This window comes from Scylla paramamosain, unplaced genomic scaffold (assembly GCF_035594125.1).
Source record: "Scylla paramamosain isolate STU-SP2022 unplaced genomic scaffold, ASM3559412v1 Contig53, whole genome shotgun sequence".
NCBI classification, from domain to species: Eukaryota; Metazoa; Arthropoda; class Malacostraca; order Decapoda; family Portunidae; genus Scylla; species Scylla paramamosain.
In genome coordinates this window covers 462484-484096 of record NW_026973718.1, presented here as the reverse complement: position 1 = coordinate 484096, position 21613 = coordinate 462484, and the positions used below count along the sequence as shown (strand labels likewise).

Here is a 21613-nt window from a genome sequence, read left to right as displayed (position 1 = left end):
CGCGCCGGTAGAGAAGCTAAGCATTAAGAAGCTGTTTCATTATAATTTCCTACGAGGCTGTTTCTTACGACGCTCCTTCCCCGACGCGCGCGCGCGCGCGCGCGCGTGTGTGTGTGTGTGTGTGTGTGTGTGTGTGTGTGTGTGTGTGTGTGTGTGTGTGCTTATTTGTATAGCAGTATGTCGTTCTGTGTAAGCTCGTTTTAAGCGGGCATACGTTTGGTTTAATTAAATGCCAATAAACACCAATATCACTGTAATAAAAAAAAGAGACGAACGTAGATATTAAACACTACTGAGAGAGAGAGAGAGAGAGAGAGAGAGAGAGAGAGAGAGAGAGAGAGAGAGATTGTATATTGAATCAAAACTCCAACCGCCAGAGTCTGAAGATAAATCAACATAATAATTTTTGGGCAAGTCAGCAGACAAACCTCGCAGCCTTCACACTACCATTGGGTGACACCGCGCTTCGTTAGTGCCACACAAAGCTGTTCTGGGAAGGAGTGGCACGTTTGCAAGGCGTGGCACTGCTCACTACAACGTCGCCACACATTTAGGGAAGTACTCTAGTGATACGAAATAAAAAAAAGTCTGGGTAACTGTGAAGGATAGACAATGTATGCTTCCTTTTTTTCATTTGATTCTGTTCATTTAGTCTGCCTGGGTGAGTAATGTAGTAATTTCACCATGCTGTCATTGAACCCCTGGGCAATAATAAGACTGGAATAATAAGAGTGCTACTGTGAAGGAAAAACGCCATGTTTCTTTTTTTTTTCTATCAGTTTTGTTCAACTCCGGCTTCTTTTTTGGTTGGGTGAGCAATGTAATGATTTCACTAAACTACGGTGAAGTACTCTAGTGATTTGAAATGATAAGGCTGCCTGGATGGCACTGTGAAGGGAGGAGAACAATATATATTTTTCCTTTAAATTTTGTTCCATTTCGTCTGTTTTTATTTATTTATTTATTTTCTTTTATGTAGGAACGAAGTAATAATGCTCACGTGTTGTGCCGCACGGTGTACTGCCCAGGAATGTAGTACGTGTAATGTGCCAACGTGCCAACAGCTGACCCTTCTATTCCTCAGCCACGGTTACAAAAATGAAAGGATACTCTGGGCATAAACACCACCTGCCGCCAGTGTTACCTGATGACACTTGAAGGTGGTGAGTTGATGAATGTCTCCACTTGGCGGGAACTGTCCGTTGTGTGTCGTGTGACGTCATGAGGTGTGTGTGTGTGTGTGTGTGTGTGTGTGTGTGTGTGTGTGTGTGTGTGTGTGCGAGAGAGAGAGAGAGAGAGAGAGAGAGAGAGAGAGAGAGAGAGAGAGAGAGAGAGAGAGAGAGAGAGAGAGAGAGCAATAAATCACGATTTGCATTGTTCTAGGCATTGACGTGTTTCATTTTTAGTGTTGTACATTCTCTCTCTCTCTCTCTCTCTCTCTCTCTCTCTCTCTCTCTCTCTCTCTCTCTCTCTCTCTCTCTCTAGTGAATGAATGAAGGTATAGGAGTGAGGCGTAAGAGTAAAGGAGTGACTAAAAGCAAGGGGCGGAGGTGCTTTAACACCCTTAAAAAATTTCATCATACAGCAGAGCTACAACACAGACCAGAGAAATTTGCATGTCACACTCAATACAACCTGTGTCTATGAAGGAGTGAGTCACCCCAGTGCTGCAAGAAAATTATGCCTCTTTATCCGGTACCACCAAAAAAAGAAAAAAATAAATAAACTAGAAGACAGAGAAATTTGTAAAAAAAAAACACAGAACATAGGTATCTCTATAAATTACCTGTTCTGTCTGATTACGACTGACTCACTGTTCCATATGTTTCACAGGCTACTGTGTGGAATTGTTTTGCGGACATTGAGCAAAGATGTTAGCAGCCTTGTCCCGGTAGTTTGTGTGTGTTTGCGTATTAATCCTCACTGATATATATATATATATATATATATATATATATATATATATATATATATATATATATATATATATATATATATATATATATATATATATATATATATATATATATATATATATATATATATATATATATATATATTTTTTTTTTTTTTCTTGAAGATAAACAATTTTCTATACTGTCAAAAGTTCCCCAATTTTCAGGTTTTTCATGCATTTCTTACAGCAGATTTCCCAATAATATTATAAACACTCTCAGTGGTCAGAAGAGTTACTACCAGTACGTATCATTCAAAGTCACTAGTATCGAGCTAAGAATGTAGGAGTGAGATCTACACACCCAAGACGAGGCACAGGTCAGGATTAAGAGACAGGATTCGGATGAGTCCTCTCTTTGAAGACACAGTAACCTCGAGGAGCCAGCTGCTTTCTTGCTCTGAGGATAGCTCTCTCTCTCTCTCTCTCTCTCTCTCTCTCTCTCTCTCTCTCTCTCTCTCTCTCTCTCTCTCTCTCTTCAATTTTTGCTCTTAGAAAGCTCACACACGCACTTACACACAATTTACCAAAGTTTAACCCCTCGACCCCCTGTCTTGCCTGAAACTGAGGCAGACTGTCCGTGGCGGTTCCCGGAGGCTGGGCAAGAACGCACGGGAAAGAGCAAACCTTAAGGCGGGTTGCCACACGCGCACTTTTTGGGCACGACGTGGCACGAGGTGAGTGCGCACCCAATTCGCGCCAACTCGTGCCCAACAGCGCGGCAGCTCGTGCAGACCTCTTGCCACCAAGTCGGGGAAGTCGAGGCAGGTGGCACGACGTCGCGTTAAAATTAAAACAGTTTCATTTTTTTTCCCGACGTGGTACGAAGTGGCGACGTCGGCCCCACCTCGTGCCATCACCTCGTGACACCTCGTACCCTGTTCGAGACACCTCGCGCCTATTGGCACGACGTCGCGCCTGGCGCGCAGTGGTGCGAGCTCGTGCTACCTGGGCGCGAGGTGTCACGAGGTGTGGTGCGGGGTGGTACGAGGTTAGTGCGAGGTGGGCGCGACGTTAGTCCGAGGTGGGCACGAAGTTAGCGCGAGGTGGTGGCGAGCTGTATAATTGCCTCTCACGTGACCTGATCCAAGGGGTATATAAACAGCACCCGTGGGCCACATGGTCACTTATCTCGCAAACACAGACAGAAGAAGAACCCTCCCATCTCCAGCCAACCTTTCCAAGATGCCCAAGAAAGGCAAGCAGCAAGCACCACAGCAGGAGTCTTCCCCGAGTCTGCAGGAGGAAGAAACTGGTGATGTTCCTCCTGAGGTTCCTGACGACACTGACGTTCCTGATGTGGAAGTGGTGAAGGTACAACCTGTTGCTGGGCTCTCCAGGAAACGCACTCGGCCATCCAAGAAAGACGTTCAGGACTACCCCTTCAACGACGACCAACTGAGGGAGATAGCAAACTACGTCCAGTTGCATCCAGAGCTCTACGATAAGCGGAACGAGAAGTGGCTGAATCCGGCGTGGAAGGAGAGCCTCTGGAAGGACCTGGCCCAAACTTTCTCGGACTGTTCTCACCAGCAGGTGAAGAAGGTGGTGGACAAGAAGAGAACAGATTTTGGGAAAATCGAGAAGAGGGAGAGCAAGAGTGGATCAGCAGCCAGGCCGAGGACGCAGAGGGAGCAGAAGATCGTCGAGGTTTGGGCCTTCCTGGCAGGTCACATCGCCCACGAAAGTACGCACCCTAGTGATGACTTCGGCAGACAAGGTGACGATCAAGATTCCTCCAGCCATGAGTCTGTCCTATCGGCCCACTCAATTGCCAGGAGGAAGAGGAAGAAGGAACGGCAGGAGGAGGAACTATCCAGCCCACGATCCACCAAATCTACCCAGGAGAGCAGTGCCATCCAAGAACTACTCCAGAGTGCACAGCTGCTAGCTACACGAAAACCACCAGTCGAGGGACCTGACGCTGACATCCGGCAGTTTGTTGAATTTATGTACACTCGCCTGAAGAAGGTTTCCCCCATGCATCATGGAGTACTCTTCTCCAAGATCGCGTACATGATCAGCCTCATGGAGGAACCAGTGATGGCCAGGAGTGCTATTAAAGACCCGAGGAGGTTGCTGGATTCTGTACCCATGCCACTAGGAGTTGCGAGCCCATCGCACCTGTGGCAGCCTCCTGCACCGCCTACTCTTGCTCCTGCTCCTCCTCCTCCTCCTCCAGTCTATCATCAGCCGCAGTACCAGCAGCCACATTACTCGCAGCCCCAATACCAACAACAACAGTACCAACAGCCTCAACAACAACAGTACCAACAGCCTCAACAACAATACCAGCCTCAACAATCAGAACAGCAACAGTTCCCTCAGCAGCCACAGCAGCAGCAGGTGCCCACCCCAATACAGTGGGAATCTATACTCGGCTGTTCACCGTCCCCCGTCAAGACCCTGCAGCACACAAGTACGACCACCAAACTCCAGGGCCAGAAGACGAAATCGCCGGCGAAAAAGGCCATAATGTCCCCCATGATCGAGACGCCGAAGGGCTACGAGGCGGAGGATAGCGACGAGTAAATGTAAACAAAATAAAAATGTATTGCATATAAAAATATGTTAAAATGTATGAAATAAATATGAAAAAAACAGCTATATTTTTTCCCTTTTCATTTATAATATAAGTATGGATATAAAATAATAACTGGTAAAAGGAGACATTAAAAACACTTTTTTAATGTTTCCTTTTACCAGTAAAAAAAAATTATAAACTACAAACTGAATATAAATAATTGGGACATAAATGGTAAAAGAGAAAAAAAATATACTAAAACTTGGGAAGTTAAGAAATGGATTGAAAATTGAGGATTTGAAATGATAACAGATAAAAGGGAATAATGAAGAGTTGGTAATAAAGAACTTGGAAAATAATAACTGAATATATAAATAAGGTATTGAAATAATAACTGGTAAAAGGTAAAACACTTGGAAAATTAAATCAGAGAATCACACATGGAAAAGGTACTGTCCCCATAATATATATATATATATATATATATATATATATATATATATATATATATATATATATATATATATATATATATATATATATATATATATATATATATATATATATATATATATATATATATATATATATATATATGAACATTTTATAGCTTTGATATATCCATCAAGTATAGATTTTATTTCAATGTCGTAAATATGAAAAATTCTTTGCTAAAATTTTAATCTTATAACCAGACAATCTTAACAATTTTAGACCAAAGTCTTATGTAATTAATAAATGAAGGTGTTTAATTATCCAGATTTGCCTATTACTTAATAAGTTAATAATTTTTGTAAACATTAAATTCATATTTAAAATTTTTTTTAACATATATTCTATTTTACTCTTATTTCCTTTCCCATTCCCTCCCACCCAAATATGATATTCCTATAATGTATATAGTTTATATTTTGGGATATAATTCAAAGTCAAGGAAGCTTAATCGGTTTCTTTATTATCAAATACACAGATAACATTTATTAACACAGCTTATATATATATATATATATATATATATATATATATATATATATATATATATATATATATATATATATATATATATATATATATATATATATATATATATATATATATTATTTATTTATTTAATTATTGCTCCATCCTTTGTTCGTCTGCTGGTCGTCCTCTTGGATATACCATCCTTTCTTGCCAGGGAACTGCGCCTGCTTCTGATGCATAGTACAAAGCCAGGTAGTCTCGGACGGCCTTTGCTTCTCTCGTTGGATTTGTTCCCCGTCGAGTTTGGAGGCGTTGCATCAGATTTGGTATGTTCCTCCACGATCCATCAATCACGTTATGGTCACCATCTTCGCAGTCGACTTCTTGGGGATGGAAATTTGAGTAGCGGTCCAATATCAGGTTGTGCATCACACACCCACACATGGTGACAATTTTGACAACTGCAGGTCGTTGTAGCATGGTAGTGCCGAAGACTCTAAATCGTGACTGCAGGAGACCGAAAGCATTTTCCACCACACGACGGGCGCGAGACAACCTGTAGCTGAAGATTTTTTCTTCGTATACCTGGGATTGATGTGAGTAAGGTTTCATAAGCCAGGTCTTGAGGGCGAAGGCATCATCAGCAACAATGTGGAATGGGATTGGCGTGTCGTCACTCGGCAGGAAGCTGTGCTCTGGAAATCCCACTCGTTTCTGCGCGATGGCATCGTGAAGGGTGCACTTGAACCAAGTTCCTCCATCACCAGCACTTCCTTCAGCACCTACGTCGACGTACAGGAACTTGTAGTTTGCATCTGCGACGGCCATGAGGACAATGCTGTGGAACTTCTTGTAATTGAAGAACAGCGATCCTGCATGCCAGGGCCTCTTCACTCGAACATGCTTGCCATCCAGACCACCTCCACACTTGTGATAGTTCCACCTCTTTGAGAATCCTTCGGCAACTTGATTCCATTCTTCTGGAGTTCTTGGGCACTTGAGCACCTCAGGTTTGTATATGTCAATTATGGCCTGGCAGACTTTAGGTACGAATCTACAGATGGCGGTTTTGGAGACCCTGAAGCTGTATTGCAGACTCGTATATGAATCGCCGGATGCCAGGAATTGGAGGGTGACAGCCAACTTCAACCCCACTGACAGGGGCTCTCTCATTCTGGTGGCTTTTTTGGCGAGGATTGGAGTAAGCCGGTCCACCATCTCTCTGAAAAGTTCAGGTTTGATGCGGAGGAAGTTCTTGTAGCCCTTGGTGTCTTCTCGGTTGAGCTCCTGCAGCAGGTGGTGAAAATCGCCATGCATCGATCGTCTCGTAAGCCATTCACGGCACCATATTGTTCTGGGTCTTCTTGCTCGTGGCTGGGGTGGCACGGGAGGTTGCTGTAGACGTCTTCTTTGCAGCAGCAATGCAGCAGCCACCATCAGGATTCCTGCCATCAGTACTTGAGCCTCTTGTCTGTAGTTTTCTTCCTCCATCTTCCCTGCTTGCCAGTCTAGCTTTGAGTGACTTGATCATCATTCCCCACCCTTTATATACCGCTTGGGAGGCGCTGCAAATATTGGACGCATCCTCACAACACCCCGTGACATATCGTGACAGTACATCGGCAACAACCTCGTAATTAATTAAAATGCCTGTGCGACCCCTCAAAACGGGTCGTCGGGTTGGGCCACACCTCGTGTGCACGTCGCGATGACCTCGTGCCCACGTCGTGATCACCTCGTGTCACGTCTCGCAACACCTCGTGCCCAGATCGGGCTCACCTCGTGCCACATCGCCACACCCTTGCGCGCAATGTACCCGACGTCTCTGTTTCTGTACTGTTTCTACTCGCGGTGTGGCGCGCACTCACCTCGTGCCACGTCGTGCCCAAAAAGTGCGCGTGTGGCAACCTACCTTAAGGCTCTCTTCAATACCTTGCTTCCATCTCTTCCTTGGTCTCCCTCGTGGTCGCCTGCCTCTTGGTATCCACTCCATATATTTCTTAGCATACCGATCTTCTTCCATTCTCTTAACATGTCCAGACCATCTCAGTCTTGCTCTATCAGCATCCTCCAGTAGCAGCGTCACTCCCAACTCTTCTCTTATTTGAACATTTCTCATCTTGTCCCTTCTTGTAACACCCCTGATTATTGAGCACTCGCATTTCGGCTGCCTGAATCTTCGATTCTAATTTTGTAGTTAAAGTCCAGCAGCAATCAGCACCATATAATAGGATTGGTATAACAAGTGTATTATAAACTATTAATTTGCATTTTGTAGGAACATGTTTATCTTTTAGTATTGGATACATCTATTGCCATGGATAAATATAACCAGCATTGCCTACATCATACTATTTATTTTTCATAGTTACTCTCTTTATCTCTAATGCATTTCAGCACGCATTATTCTAAGCTATAAACAGAGTTTCTCTTGTCTTATTTATGTAATTAAAGAACTATAACTAAGAATATAATGAATTGCCCTACGCTGGAACAACGGTACCGGGGAGGAAGGTCGATTCACGCAGCGAGAGGAGAACCAGTACGAGAGGAATTCACAAACTCCTGGTAGAAAGTCAAGGGAACAACATGTGAGTGAAGGTTAATGGAAGGTCACTTGACTTTTGTGTGTTTAGTTTTCGATAAAAATACTCATTTCATCTCCGTGTAGGAAGTCAGACTGTGGGAGAGTGAAGGACCCAGAGAAGGAGGGAGAGGGACAGGGTAGGTTACTCGATTTTTACGCTCAGATTTTCACCAAATATACTTGCGTCAAGCTAGGGATGTCCTCCTGTTTGTCAACCGTAGTCTCAATACGAGCGCCCGGCAACTGAGTGAGCTGTGTTGCCTAAGCACGTCGAGTGCCTGTCAGGAATACTAAGGCAGGATAGGAACCATGCAGTGGTGAGGCTCAGATGTGCTGATGCATTAAACCATCTCACACCAAAGTAAGAGCAAGAATGGAAGTAATTGGATTATATATTATTATTATTATTATTATTATTATTATTATTATTATTATTATTATTATTATTATCATTATCATTATCATTATTATTATTATCACCATTATTACCATCATCACCAATATTATTTGTTATAGCAATACTGTCATCAACACACACACACACACACACACACATATGATCATCATCAGCATCACCACTCGTCATTAAATATTAAATATTTCCTTGAAGTTCATACGGTTTTCGTGTCAGCACTCTGTCTCTTTGTGCAGGACGCCTTGCTGAGGTGATTACCTGACACGAAAGAACTGAATCCACAAACTTTCTCCAATCGTTAAGTTTGTAAGACTTGATTCAACTCAGGTTGCGGAAGGATGGCTAAAAGACTGTGTGTGTGTGTGTGTGTGTGTGTGTGTGTGTGTGTGTGTGTGTGTGTGTGTGTGTCGCGCTCATAACCGCATTCCCAGTACTCGTAAACAACTGTAGTACACAATTTCACGGGCCCTGTGGGAACTGACAACTCTCGTTCATCATGTTCCTTTAAATCTACTCGTGTGATCAAGCTCTCACATAAAAGGAGCGTCACGGAGCATGTGCGTCAGTCTGTCACCCGGCCCGCGCACTAAACAACCCGACTCTCATCACTGAGGGAGCATTGTAAGTTCTGCAACGCAGTGCAGATAATCTTATATTTCTTTTGTTAAGGAACGAAACATTTGTGCGCGCTTATCTGTGTGTGTGTGTGTGTGTGTGTGTGTGTGTGTGTGTGTGTGTGTGTGTGTGGACTGATGTACAAATATGAGTTTATTTTTGTGGCTGGTATGAAATTATCATGTATGTTTTGTCAAATAAACGCGTTAGTGAGACAATGCAGCTCCTACAGTTATCTGTATGAAGACTAAGACATGGCACGTGACATTCCTGGGGAACCCCTGTGTTGATGACAATCAAGCTGGACTTAACAAGATCTGACTTAGTGTTCTGTGGTCTCTGAGTTAAGAAGCTGAACATCCCCCTATGGACGGGAAACTTAGCGTAGCATCGTGTGGCTTCACTTCTATTTTACTCGTTGAAAAGACTGCTTTGTGTATTTCCTATGATGTTCAGTTGCCGCTTTGCTTCCTTTATGCACCCATCTTTGGCGTCACAGTGCCGCCCAGTGTGAGGAAACATTTTGTTTTGAAAAAAATCACAACAGAAAATATACAGACAAAATAAAAAGCCACTAATACTGATTTTAGTTGTTCCTATACTCTTCCTCTCGCTTGTATCTCACAGCAGCAGAATAGAGAGGGATGGCGCGTGGTGCGGCTCTGTTGGCGACGCTGATGGTGGTGGTGATGGTGGTGGTGATGGTGGTGGCGGTGGTGGTGGTGGTGGTGGTGGCGACTGCTGCTGATGTGCCATTCGTTGATACCAGGGATAGCCGCGTCTCAGGCATTGTGGAGGAATCGGTGAAGGGCCGAGACTTTTCGTCATTCTACGGCATTCCCTACGCTCGGCCACCACTGGGGAGGCTGCGATTCAAGGTAGGCCGGCAGACGGTGAAAATTTGCGGAGTAATGAAAGCACTTGACTTCATCAGAGTGAGACTGTAAAATGAGGGTGGGAAAATACTGGAAGATAGTGTGTCCTTTCTTCCAGGATCCCGAGCCCTTCCCAGACTGGGGGGCCATGGGGGAAGCCTCCATTCCCGCCCCGCCGTGCATCCAGTATTTCTCCGCAGCAGAGAAAGTCGGAATAAAGGAAGTGCTGGGTGAGGAGGATTGCCTGTACCTCAACGTGTTTGTGCCCAAGGTGAGGCAGAGAACCCCGGAGAGACTGCTTTAATCTGTGACATGTGAACCTAAGAGCATAAGGGAAGCTGGGAGAAGAAAGTAGGCCTACACGTACTAGGTGACAGTCCTTGTCTAAAACCTGTGTCCACCTGCCTTCCCGATCAGTAAATTTAACTAATCCTTTTTTAAAGCACCCAGGTGACTCGGTACTAGTAGGCTGATTACTGCATATATTCCAGTCATCTACCACTCTATCTGAGAACCAATTTCTTCCCTTTTTTTTAATTTATTAGTTTTAGTCCTATCCTGATTACTAACACTAAGGATTTTGTTTAAATTGTTCTTGTTATACCTCTTAATCTAAGCTTTTCTAGCGAATGTAAAATTTAAAACTTTAATCTTTTGTAAGGAATATTTTACATCCCCTTTTAGTCATCTCTCTCTCTCTCTCTCTCTCTCTCTCTCTCTCTCTCTCTCTCTCTCTCTCTCTCTCTCTCTCTGTGTGTGTGTGTGTGTGTGTGTGTGTGTGTGTGTGTGTGTGTGTAATAGTACCAATCTTATCACATTAATGGAGACGCTAGCTTCCCGGTGATGGTTTGGCTTCACGGAGGAAGGTTCACCCATGGCAGTGCCCAGGAGTACCCTCCTCACGTCCTCCTGGACCACGACATCGTGCTGGTGGTGGTGCAGTACCGGCTGGGTGTCCTGGGTGGGTGGTGTGTGGCGAGGTGGTGACTTCTCTTACACGCGGCGCGGCCTGTGTACTGCTCTTCTCACTGCTTCTCTCTCACTGTACAGGCTTCCTGTCTACCGAGGACTTGGCGATGCCTGGGAACCTGGGCCTCAAGGACCAGACCCTGGCGCTCCGGTGGGTGAAGACCAACATTCACCTCTTTGGCGGAGACAACATGCGGGTCACCATCTTCGGTGAGAGTGCCGGCAGCGCCGCCGCCCACCTCCTCATGTTCGTCCCGGAAGTTTAAGGTAGGATTCCTTTTGGACTTCACATTCGTTCTCATCATCTTTGTTTATACACACACACATACACACACACACAATATATATATATATATATATATATATATATATATATATATATATATATATATATATATATATATATATATATATATATATATATATATATATATATAATTTCAACCTTGTATATCGATTTGTTCACATATTTGCATGTAGTGAGACAAGTTGTATTGTTTTGACAGATCTTTTCTCCCGTGCTATCATGCAGTCTGGAACAGCACTGACGTCCTTGACTATCAACAGTAATCCTCGCAAAGAGGCAATTGAAGTGGGCGGCAGCCTTGGGTGTCCCACAGACCAGGGCAGCAACACGCTCCTTCTGTGCCTGCAGGGGCTGGATGCAAAGGCTCTCTTTCCTCGTTACGAAAGCTCCAGAGTGAGTGGCACTCACTGTGCCAGGTGTCAGGACTACTTGCTCATTTAACTTGAACATTCAATTGTGGATATATTCAAATTACAGTTCTGAGGCCATTTAACTTGTACAGAGATGGGGAGTGCTGCCGCTCACCTTCACGCCCTGGGTGGACGGCCGTTTCCTGCCGCGTCACCCTGCCCTGCTGATAAGCGAGGGGTGCAGCACCCGGGTGGACATCATATCAGGCATTACCAAAGACGACGGGGCTCTTTTCGCCTTGCGTAATTATCACCCAACTTACGTGGTTAAAGATCATGCTTCACTAACTGAAATGTCTGAGGGAATAATTACCTTCAAAATCTATTGTTTTGAAGATTTTTATTTATTTATTTATTTTTTTTAAGCTGCATTGGCAAAAAACAGTTACTGGAGGAGCTACAGCACAATTTTAGCATGGCCGGGCCTGCGTCCCTTCAGCTTGAGGGCAGGAGTGAGGACCCGGAGGCTGTATCCCGCCAGCTGTACCTCCACTACTTGGGCACCACGCACGTCACCGAGGCGCACTCTGACGACTTCATGAGGGTGAGCACCAACACTGGAGCCTAAGTCTGTTTTTTGCTGCACATGCTCCGTAAACTTTGGATGTAATTGCAATGTGAAAATTACTTGTTTACATATATGACATAAGGATGAGAAGACACGGCTCTACGTGAGGGGATGTTACACCTTAACACTTGAGACAAGAGGATGCCGGCAGTGTTTTCACTGTTCATTCTTAAATTCGCACCTATGTTACATCTTAAACATACAGAACTGCCAGCTGGTGTTCTGTACGGTAAACTTTTCCGTGATCATTCTGCTGTGAAAAAGCCTTGTAACCGTAGTTGTTAGTGATTAGTGATGAATTATGAGGGAGCTTTAAAAACTAGACTCACGTATGAAGATGATAGGTGGAGATGAACAAGCATGTTGCATTCAGGGACTGTCACGGGTTGATCTGATGGATTCTTGCCGTTTCCCTTATTATCTCATGTTCGTAGTAGTAGTAGTAGTAGTAGTAGTTGGATGGTGTGAACGTTCTAATTCTTTTAGTTATCAAAATAATAATAATATATTATTTAAAATATGATAGACATAATAATAGTTATTACTATTGAAAATAACAAAAATAACTCTTAGTTTTTGTTCTTACTAGTCTTATTATATATGATTTTGACAGATGTTCACTGACCACTACTTCGCCGTGCCTCATGACCGCATCTCCGCCCACCACGCAGGGAAGATTTACCGCTACGAGCTGCAGCACTACGCCCAGCTCTCCTTCGGCCAACTGATCTGCCCTTCCTGCGACAACAAGTGTAAGCAATGCCTGGCCCACAACCTGCCCGAGGCACCGCGGCGTCAACACTGACACGAGGCGGTCAGTTCAGTGACGAATGTTTAGGCAGATGTTTTAAGAACACTGGCAAAATAACTGGGGACTGGCACCTTTAGTGGGCTTTTTTCTGCCCTTTTATTGCCCTTGTTTGGAGCCACTCTTACATAACAGATCCTGATAACTGACACAAAGAATTTTGCTTGTAACATCATATCCCCTATGTCACTTCAAGGCAATGAATAACTGTCAGAGATTTTATAGACATCAAGGGTGGTTCTCGACTTAAATACTCATAAAAACAGAAGGTGCTTGGCATAGCCACTACCACTCCTGATGTTATCACCAGCGCTGTCGCCACCACCGCTATACGTAGCAACTATCACCAGCCTTCTTACCATCACCATTACCACTACCAATAACTCTTATCCTATACTATTAATATCCTGCATCACGACAAATTCCAGTCATTATTGCCATCACCACCATCTCATCGCTGCCATCATTTTTATTAGTAATAGCACTGCATCCCTTTTCATCATTACTTAACATTTTAATTTATTTATACATAATTTGTGGTATGAGATATAATCTTGTTGAAAAACTAAAACACAGCTGTGTCCGAGTCACTGTGAAGTGTGCCATGAGTCACTGTGATGTGTGCCATGAGTCACTGTGATGTGTGCCATGAGTCACTGTGAAGTGTGCCATGAGTCACTGTGAAGTGTGCCATGAGTCACTGTGATGTGTGCCATGAGTCACTGTGAAGTGTGCCATGAGTCACTGTGATGTGTGCCATGAGTCACTGTGATGTGTGCCATGAGTCACTGTGATGTGTGCCATGAGTCACTGTGATGTGTGCCATGAGTCACTGTGATGTGTGCCATGAGTCACTGTGATGTGTGCCATGAGTCACTGTGATGTGTGCCATGAGTCACTGTGATGTGTGCCATGAGTCACTGTGAAGTGTGCCATGAGTCACTGTGAAGTGTGCCATGAGTCACTGTGATGTGTGCCATGAGTCACTGTGATGTGTGCCATGAGTCACTGTGATGTGTGCCATGAGTCACTGTGATGTGTGCCATGAGTCACTGTGATGTGTGCCATGAGTCACTGTGATGTGTGCCATGAGTCACTGTGATGTGTGCCATGAGTCACTGTGATGTATGCCATGAGTCACTGTGATGTGTGCCATGAGTCACTGTGATGTGTGCCATGAGTCACTGTGATGTGTGCCATGAGTCACTGTGATGTGTGCCATGAGTCACTGTGATGTGTGCCATGAGTCACTGTGATGTGTGCCATGAGTCACTGTGAAGTGTGCCATGAGTCACTGTGAAGTGTGCCATGAGTCACTGTGATGTGTGCCATGAGTCACTGTGATGTGTGCCATGAGTCACTGTGATGTGTGCCATGAGTCACTGTGATGTGTGCCATGAGTCACTGTGATGTATGCCATGAGTCACTGTGATGTGTGCCATGAGTCACTGTGATGTGTGCCATGAGTCACTGTGATGTGTGCCATGAGTCACTGTGATGTGTGCCATGAGTCACTGTGATGTGTGCCATGAGTCACTGTGATGTGTGCCATGAGTCACTGTGATGTGTGCCATGAGTCACTGTGATGTGTGCCATGAGTCACTGTGATGTGTGCCATGAGTCACTGTGATGTGTGCCATGAGTCACTGTGATGTGTGCCATGAGTCACTGTGATGTGTGCCATGAGTCACTGTGATGTGTGCCATGAGTCACTGTGATGTGTGCCATGAGTCACTGTGATGTGTGCCATGAGTCACTGTGATGTGTGCCATGAGTCACTGTGATGTGTGCCATGAGTCACTGTGATGTGTGCCATGAGTCACTGTGAAGTGTGCCATGAGTCACTGTGATGTGTGCCATGAGTCACTGTGATGTGTGCCATGAGTCACTGTGATGTGTGCCATGAGTCACTGTGAAGTGTGCCATGAGTCACTGTGATGTGTGCCATGAGCACTACGGAGCTTTAAAAGAGGAGTGGCCAAATTTGAGGCTGAGGATAATGAAAGGAAGTAGGCAGTATGTTTCATGTGGGGAGTACCACATGTAGGCCTGACAACTTCTTGTAGCTTCCCTTACTTTCTTGTGTTTTTTTTTGTTCTGACATGAGTGAATCACATCTTCCTTTTCTTATCTTTTCCGTTCGGCGTTTCCCTCGAGTGAGTGGTTGGCGCAATGTACGAGCCTATCCTGTTGTTTCTGTCCCTTGAATCTTCCTCTGTGACTGCTATTGTTTGCAGTTCTAAAGCAATTCCACCGCTCCATCTCCTTCTCTGTCGTCCTCCCAGTTTTCTTCCCTCAAATGGTTTTCTCCAGGAATTTTTAATCGGTTTCTGATCGTCAATTCTGACAGGGGTGAGTCACGTAGACGATCTGTACTACTTGTTCCGCGGCGGCCCTCTCTTGTCGCCACGAACAGCACCCCCACAGCGACCCAAGGACTTACAGCTGCCCGACGACCTCACCCTCAGGGACATCATCACGACTCTGTGGACCAACTTTGCTGCCACGGGGTGAGATGGAGGACGGAGGTCCTGATTTCAGAAGTCTTTATGGAAGACTGAGAGTTTTAGAGTGGGCAAGATGATTAAGTATTGCTTATCAGTGCACTAACTTTGCTGCCGCGGGGTGAGATGGAAGGTGGGACCCTTTTGTGGAGGAGACTGATAGTTTTAGAGGATAAGATGATAAAAGTAAGGCTTATCATTGTACCATTGCTGCATTAGAGGCTCTTCAGGAAGTGCTGATGTCAGGTAAGACTTATCAATGCTTCCATCCATTCACTGTGACACGGTGACACCAACAACAACGATAGTTTGCCTGTGTACTACATATCACTGCAAAAAATTACCTCTTTACTGCATAGATTAGACAAGTGAGTTGGCGATGGTGGGCAGTGGTGAGAAAACACAGAATTAAGCAGGGGATCTTTATTTCTACAATGTTTTGATGGTGTTGAAAAGTTAGAGAAAAAGATCTGCTTAATCCTGCTATTCCTCACCACCACACTCCAATAATTACTTTTTGTATTACTCATCATTGCAGCAATAGTTTATTTTTGTATCACTCATCATTGCAATGATAATAAATCTTTGTATTACTCACCAGTCCAACAGTGGTCTGTCTTTTATTACTCATCATTATAATTATAATTTTTCGTTATTTCTCACCAGGAACCCAACCCCTGATAGCTCTCTGGGCTTCACGTGGGAAGCCAGCACACCAGAGAACCTGCAGTACCTCTCCCTCACGCCCTCGCCCTCCATGAAGCCAGACGACCGCAAGGAGGTGAGGGATGTTGCTTACTTAATTATTTACTATGAAAGATGTATTAGGCACTGGTATATTTCTATTGGTGTACTTATAAGCGTGTAAGGCGAACGCTTAGAACATATGTTGATGAGGGGGTGAGGGGGTAACCGACCTCAGGGTTACAAAAAAAAAAAAAAGTAGAAAAAAGGCCCACTGAAGGTGCCAGTTCCGGAAGAAGAGAGCAAGAAGGGTTATCCATAACTAGAGAAGTGTCTGGAAACCTTATGTATTAGATAATTACATGGTCCATTTTCTATTCAAATTTTGACGTGGCAGAATTATTTACATAACTACATTTTTTTTTTCTTTATGAGTGTCGCTATTTGTGTTTTATAAATGTCACGCTCCGAGTATCTAGAGCGCATCCTTTGTCAAGCACTATCCATTTCACCCCCTCAGTAAATGGTTCATGCAGGTTCTTTCTTTTCACAGACACGCAAGTTCCACAACTCTCTTCCCACCCAGGAAAATCTGATGCTTCACCCGCACCTGGTGAAGGTGCCTCAGGGCGCCACGCGCAGTTCACGTCATGAATTGTGATTTACCAACTCCTGATTAAATGCAAACAGTAACAAGCACCGCCTACCTAACAACATAACTTAGATATAACCACTTTATATATATATATATATATATATATATATATATATATATATATATATATATATATATATATATATATATATATATATATATATATATATATATATATATATATATATATATATGAGAGAAGAGGACGAACAAGTGAGGAAGGCAATGATGGTGGAGGTTAGGGGGAGAAGGAGGGTTGGGAGACAAAAGAATAAGATGGAGAGTCGTAATAAGAAGTGATATGAACAAGCTGGGAGTGCAAGAAGATAGAAACAGATGGAGAAGGGTAACTCCAGCGGCTGACCCTGCAATACACTGGGATTAAGGTCGTATGAAGAAGGATATATTATATATATATATATATATATATATATATATATATATATATATATATATATATATATATATATATATATATATATATATATATATATATATGATTGGGCCCTAACTCAGTGCAAACAAACGAAAAAAACGTCCACTGAGGTGCCAGTCAGTAAAGAAAAAAAAAATCAAATTTAAGGATAACTGTCTTGAAACCGAACACTTTCATTATTACCACGCTTAGAGAAATGCTTAGGTGTTATGATGGAGTGATTATGAAGTGTTTTGAGGAGTTGTATGGCTTACGAGTTGTGATGTGGTGGAATTGTGAGGAACTAAGGAGATAAACACCATCTGATTACTAAGAAAGTCGAGGGTGTAAAGCGCTGCTGCGTCTGATTTAGTCCTATAAAAATGGGTTGATTTGCTGTGAGGAGTCACTTCGAAACAAGCAGAGGTGGCGGCAGTGGTGGGCGCGGAAGTGAAATATAGAAACAGTTTTTGAAGAGGCTGGGTGACATTTGATGAGGTACCGGCGTGCTCGGAACTAAGGGTACACGTGGAAAAGTGCCAAGCAAACCTCGCGCGAACACACCCAGGACGTGTCCTCCCGCGGCGTGCATTAAACATCAAAGCGCTCTTTGCTCAGTGGTCACCTTTACCTGGGCCGGCGCCGCCTCAGAGCTGGGCGGGGGCGGAGGGAACCCAACCCTCTTCCCTTCGCATTCCACCCTTCAAAAAAAAAAAAAAAAAAAAAAAAAAAAAAAAAAAAAAACAAGACTCAAAGCTGAACTGAAAACAAGACAAGGATTAAGAGGAACACTGTGTGCACTTAGAAAGCTTAAGGGCGCGGAAAAACAACAACAAAAAAAAAAGGGAGGAAAAAGTAATGAGAAACGGCGCGTGCACTCAAGACTCAAAAGATAATGAAACACGGAAGGGCCTGAGACAAGAAACAAGAGACAAGAGCTGCGGCCAATTGGATCTACACAAGAAAAAAAATAAAAATAATAAGGTGAGATCACAATGGAAAGTACAAAGATCCAAAAGCAACGACAAAGGAAATGTCGTTAGGGATATTTTGTGAAGTTACATTACTGTGTGTGTGTGTGAGAGAGAGAGAGAGAGGAGAGAGAGAGAGAGAGAGAGAGAGAGGAGAGAGAGAGAGAGAGAGAGGAGAGAGAGAGAGAGAGGAGAGAGAGTCCACACCAAGGCTCACTTACAAAACAAAGGAAAATCACGGCCCTACGTAGATAAAAAAAAAAAAAAAAGAAATAAAAGGAAAGAAAATCAAGAATATTGTAAAAAAAAAAAAAAATCGGACAGCACTATACATACATACGACAAAAAAAAATAGATAAATAAAAACAGAAATACAAATAAATTTAAAGATAAATAAAAGAAAAAAAATAGGCAAACAAAACACCCCCAAAAAATAAATCGTGTGATTTACACACAAGTATGTAAGAATATAAGAACACAAGAAAATAAGCGAAGCTACAAGAAGCCGTCAGTCAGAGATGCTCTGGCCAAAGAAAAAAAAAAAAGAATAAAGAGAAGAAAATAAAAAAAGTTTTAAAAACTTGGTGGCATCAACATCTGCAGAGTAATACGACACGTTTTTAGTGTCCAGGAAGCTGTATTTCTCGTAGCCTAACTTAAACCAACTGAGGGCGGAGCAACACACCTACTAGTGTCCACGAATCTGCCCACAATCTAGCCTAACCCATCCTAACCTGACAGCTGAGCAACCACACCAGCTTATAGTCTCCACGAACCAGTGCTGCTCGCAACCTAACCTTACCTAACCTAACCCAACACGAGAGAGAAGTAACACATCTACATCTAGTCTCCACTAACCTGTACTGCTCGCATCCTGACCTAACCTCCACGAACCACTGCTCGCAACCTCCTTCTAACAGTATAACCTCAAACAAAACCATGCAAGTAATAGAGAAATACATTCCCCACTCCGAGCTGGCGGTTAATTTACGTGGAAAAGGTTGCAGCCTCCGCCATCCTTTATCCTGAAGGAAGCACCGCAGGATTCTTCCCTTCCTGCGAGGTGGTCATGTGGTCATGGCCGCCTCCCTGGGCTGCAACATTTTTATTGGCTTTTCCTATTTGTCTTTTTTTTTTTCTCTCTCGTTAACTTTGGAACTAATTAACTTCTGAGGGTTTTTTCCTCCAGCAATGACCTTTCTCTCGTCAAGGATAAAGTCATCCATTATATGAAGTTTTCATCGACAAAAACATTGATACTGTTTTCTTTCCTAGAGTGTATGTAGTCTTTCTTCTCTTAGAAGGACGCAACTTCGATCCGAATACGTAATTATGTCAGGAATTAAGCTTTTCCTAATAAAACTTTCATGTACGGACAAACCTTTCTTAATAAAGCTTTCATATACAGAGAACATCGTTCACATTCCTGCACAAAGCTTTCTACTTTATTTGTTTATTTTTTTTTTAGATGAAGCTGCCTGGGAGTGATATACTTGCCTGTAAAAGAGGCTGGCTAGAGACTGCAAGAGCAAAAGAAAAAAATATATACGGCTCCTTTCAACATGCAACTTACTACTAACCAGGTAAGAATGCTTAGCACATACTCCATTTCCCGCAGGAGGGACAGACCCGCCAGGTGTCCTGCAATACCCACATATATTCAGAACGAAGCTTTCAGCAGCACACGAAGATATCTCTCTCCACGCTGCATCACTGCAGCAATATGTGTTGGGTATAGGTATTTCTCCTTCTGCACGATAAATAGAAATTTGCAGGCATCGTATAAGGAGAAATCGTGACGTGAAAACATCATGTAAATTCACTTAAACTTATTATATTTTAACTGACTGACTGACACCAAGATGACAAGGTCATATTGCTCGGCAGGTGAAAATATTAAGCTAAAAACACCATCAAAATACAAGAACCAAGTTTATGCTAAAACCATATGTACTGTAACTGACTGACACTTGACATCGATGATCCAGAGTGGGAGACGGTACACAGCGACACTGCACGGCACCAGCAGTTCACCAGGACACAGTTTGGGGAAAGAGATCGAGGGCAAGACAAAGAGAGAGGTGGAGGGATGGAATTACGGTAGAATTACAAAAGGATAGGAGTCACTGAGGAAGATGTAGAAGACAGAAACAACTGGAGGAGGACTGGTACATGGCGCCAACCCACGACACTAGGGAAACTGCCAAAAACGACGCCAGTGAGTGGGGCGTTGAACCTGGAATAGAGGCGAAAGGCGAGTGGTGGGAGGAGATGACGTCCCTTGGTGGGCGGAGCAAGAAACCCTCATCACCTGCTCCCCACTGATTGGATGGCAGCTTCAAATACGTAACAAGATAATTCTATTTTCACTGCAGACGCCCTGAACTCCTGCTAAACCCTTATTTGCACAAGGATTTAGAGACCTCGTTAAGCTGGAAACAAGAGGCCACATTCTCTAGAATTTCCGAGAGGACACAGCCGCTTCAGGGATCAGTCCACCAGCATCTGTGCACTCCGCGGCTGTGTGCTGTGTGGTTGTATGGGCTGTGTGGATGTGTGTTGGTGTGGCTTTGTGCTGTGCTGTGCTGTGCTGTGTGTGTGTGTGGTGTGTGTGTGTGTGTGTGTGTGTGTGTGTGTGGTTGAGCGGCTGTGTGCTGTGTGTGGCTCTGCCTTTGTGGCTGTGCTGTTTGGCTGTGTTGGAACGGCGGGCTCCTGTGGCTGCTGCTGCCGCTGCTTGTTACTACTCGTGTTGCAAAGTTTAAAATAAAAACTATCACTGAGAATCCAGAAACACAAGCGTGTAGCCAGTACAGCAGCTATCCGTGTGTGTGTGTGTGTGTGTGTGTGTGTGTGTGTGTGTGTGTGTGGTGTGTGTGTGTGTGTTGTGTGTGTGTGTGTGTGTGTGTGGTGTGGTGTGTGTGTGTGTGTGTGTGTGTGTGTGTATGTTTCCAGAACTGTGCAGTCAGGTCACTTGATCTGTGACAGTTAGAAAAAAATACTATCCCTGCGGGAAGCACTCAGAGATTATAAATTCCGATGCACATAAACTCTAATTATTATGACAAATCTTTCAGAGATGCTCAAACAGATCTACATATATATATATATATATATATATATATATATATATATATATATATATATATATATATATAGAGAGAGAGAGAGAGAGAGAGAGAGAGAGAGAGAGAGAGAGAGAGAGAGAGAGAGAGAGAGAGAGAGAGAGAGAGAGAGAGAGAGAGAGAGAGAGAGAGAGAGAGAGAGAGAGAGAGAGAGAGAGAGAGAGAGAGACTCGAACCAGCACTGTTTATTATCGCGGCTTTAATCTGCTACGGAAGGGAACGAACTATTGTGGTGATGAATGTAATTAGTGTGTCGGAAGCAGAGAC

The 21613-nt window shown here is 43.6% G+C and overlaps 2 protein-coding genes and 1 pseudogene across 2 annotated transcripts; 2 read left to right on the top strand and 1 right to left on the bottom strand.

The window, feature by feature from the left end:
* The first annotated feature begins 3073 nt into the window (after positions 1-3073).
* LOC135098287 (uncharacterized) lies at positions 3074-4486 on the top strand. The gene has a single exon (XM_064000549.1). The coding sequence runs from the start codon at positions 3074-3076 to the stop codon at positions 4484-4486; it is 1413 nt and encodes a 470-aa protein (XP_063856619.1).
* A 1105-nt stretch (positions 4487-5591) lies between these two features.
* LOC135098286 (uncharacterized) lies at positions 5592-6758 on the bottom strand. Its single transcript, XM_064000548.1, has one exon. It carries the CDS (start codon positions 6756-6758, stop codon positions 5592-5594), a length of 1167 nt encoding a protein of 388 aa, XP_063856618.1.
* Positions 6759-10756: 3998 nt separating this feature from the next.
* On the top strand, positions 10757-16913 carry LOC135098290 (bile salt-activated lipase-like; annotated as a pseudogene).
* The last annotated feature ends 4700 nt before the right edge of the window (positions 16914-21613 follow it).

Excerpts from the sequence above, each read along its gene's own strand:
- LOC135098287 (XM_064000549.1), top strand. The coding sequence starts at position 3,074 with ATGGTCACTTATCTCGCAAACACAGACAGAAGAAGAACCCTCCCATCT.
- LOC135098286 (XM_064000548.1), bottom strand. The coding sequence starts at position 6,758 with ATGCATGGCGATTTTCACCACCTGCTGCAGGAGCTCAACCGAGAAGAC.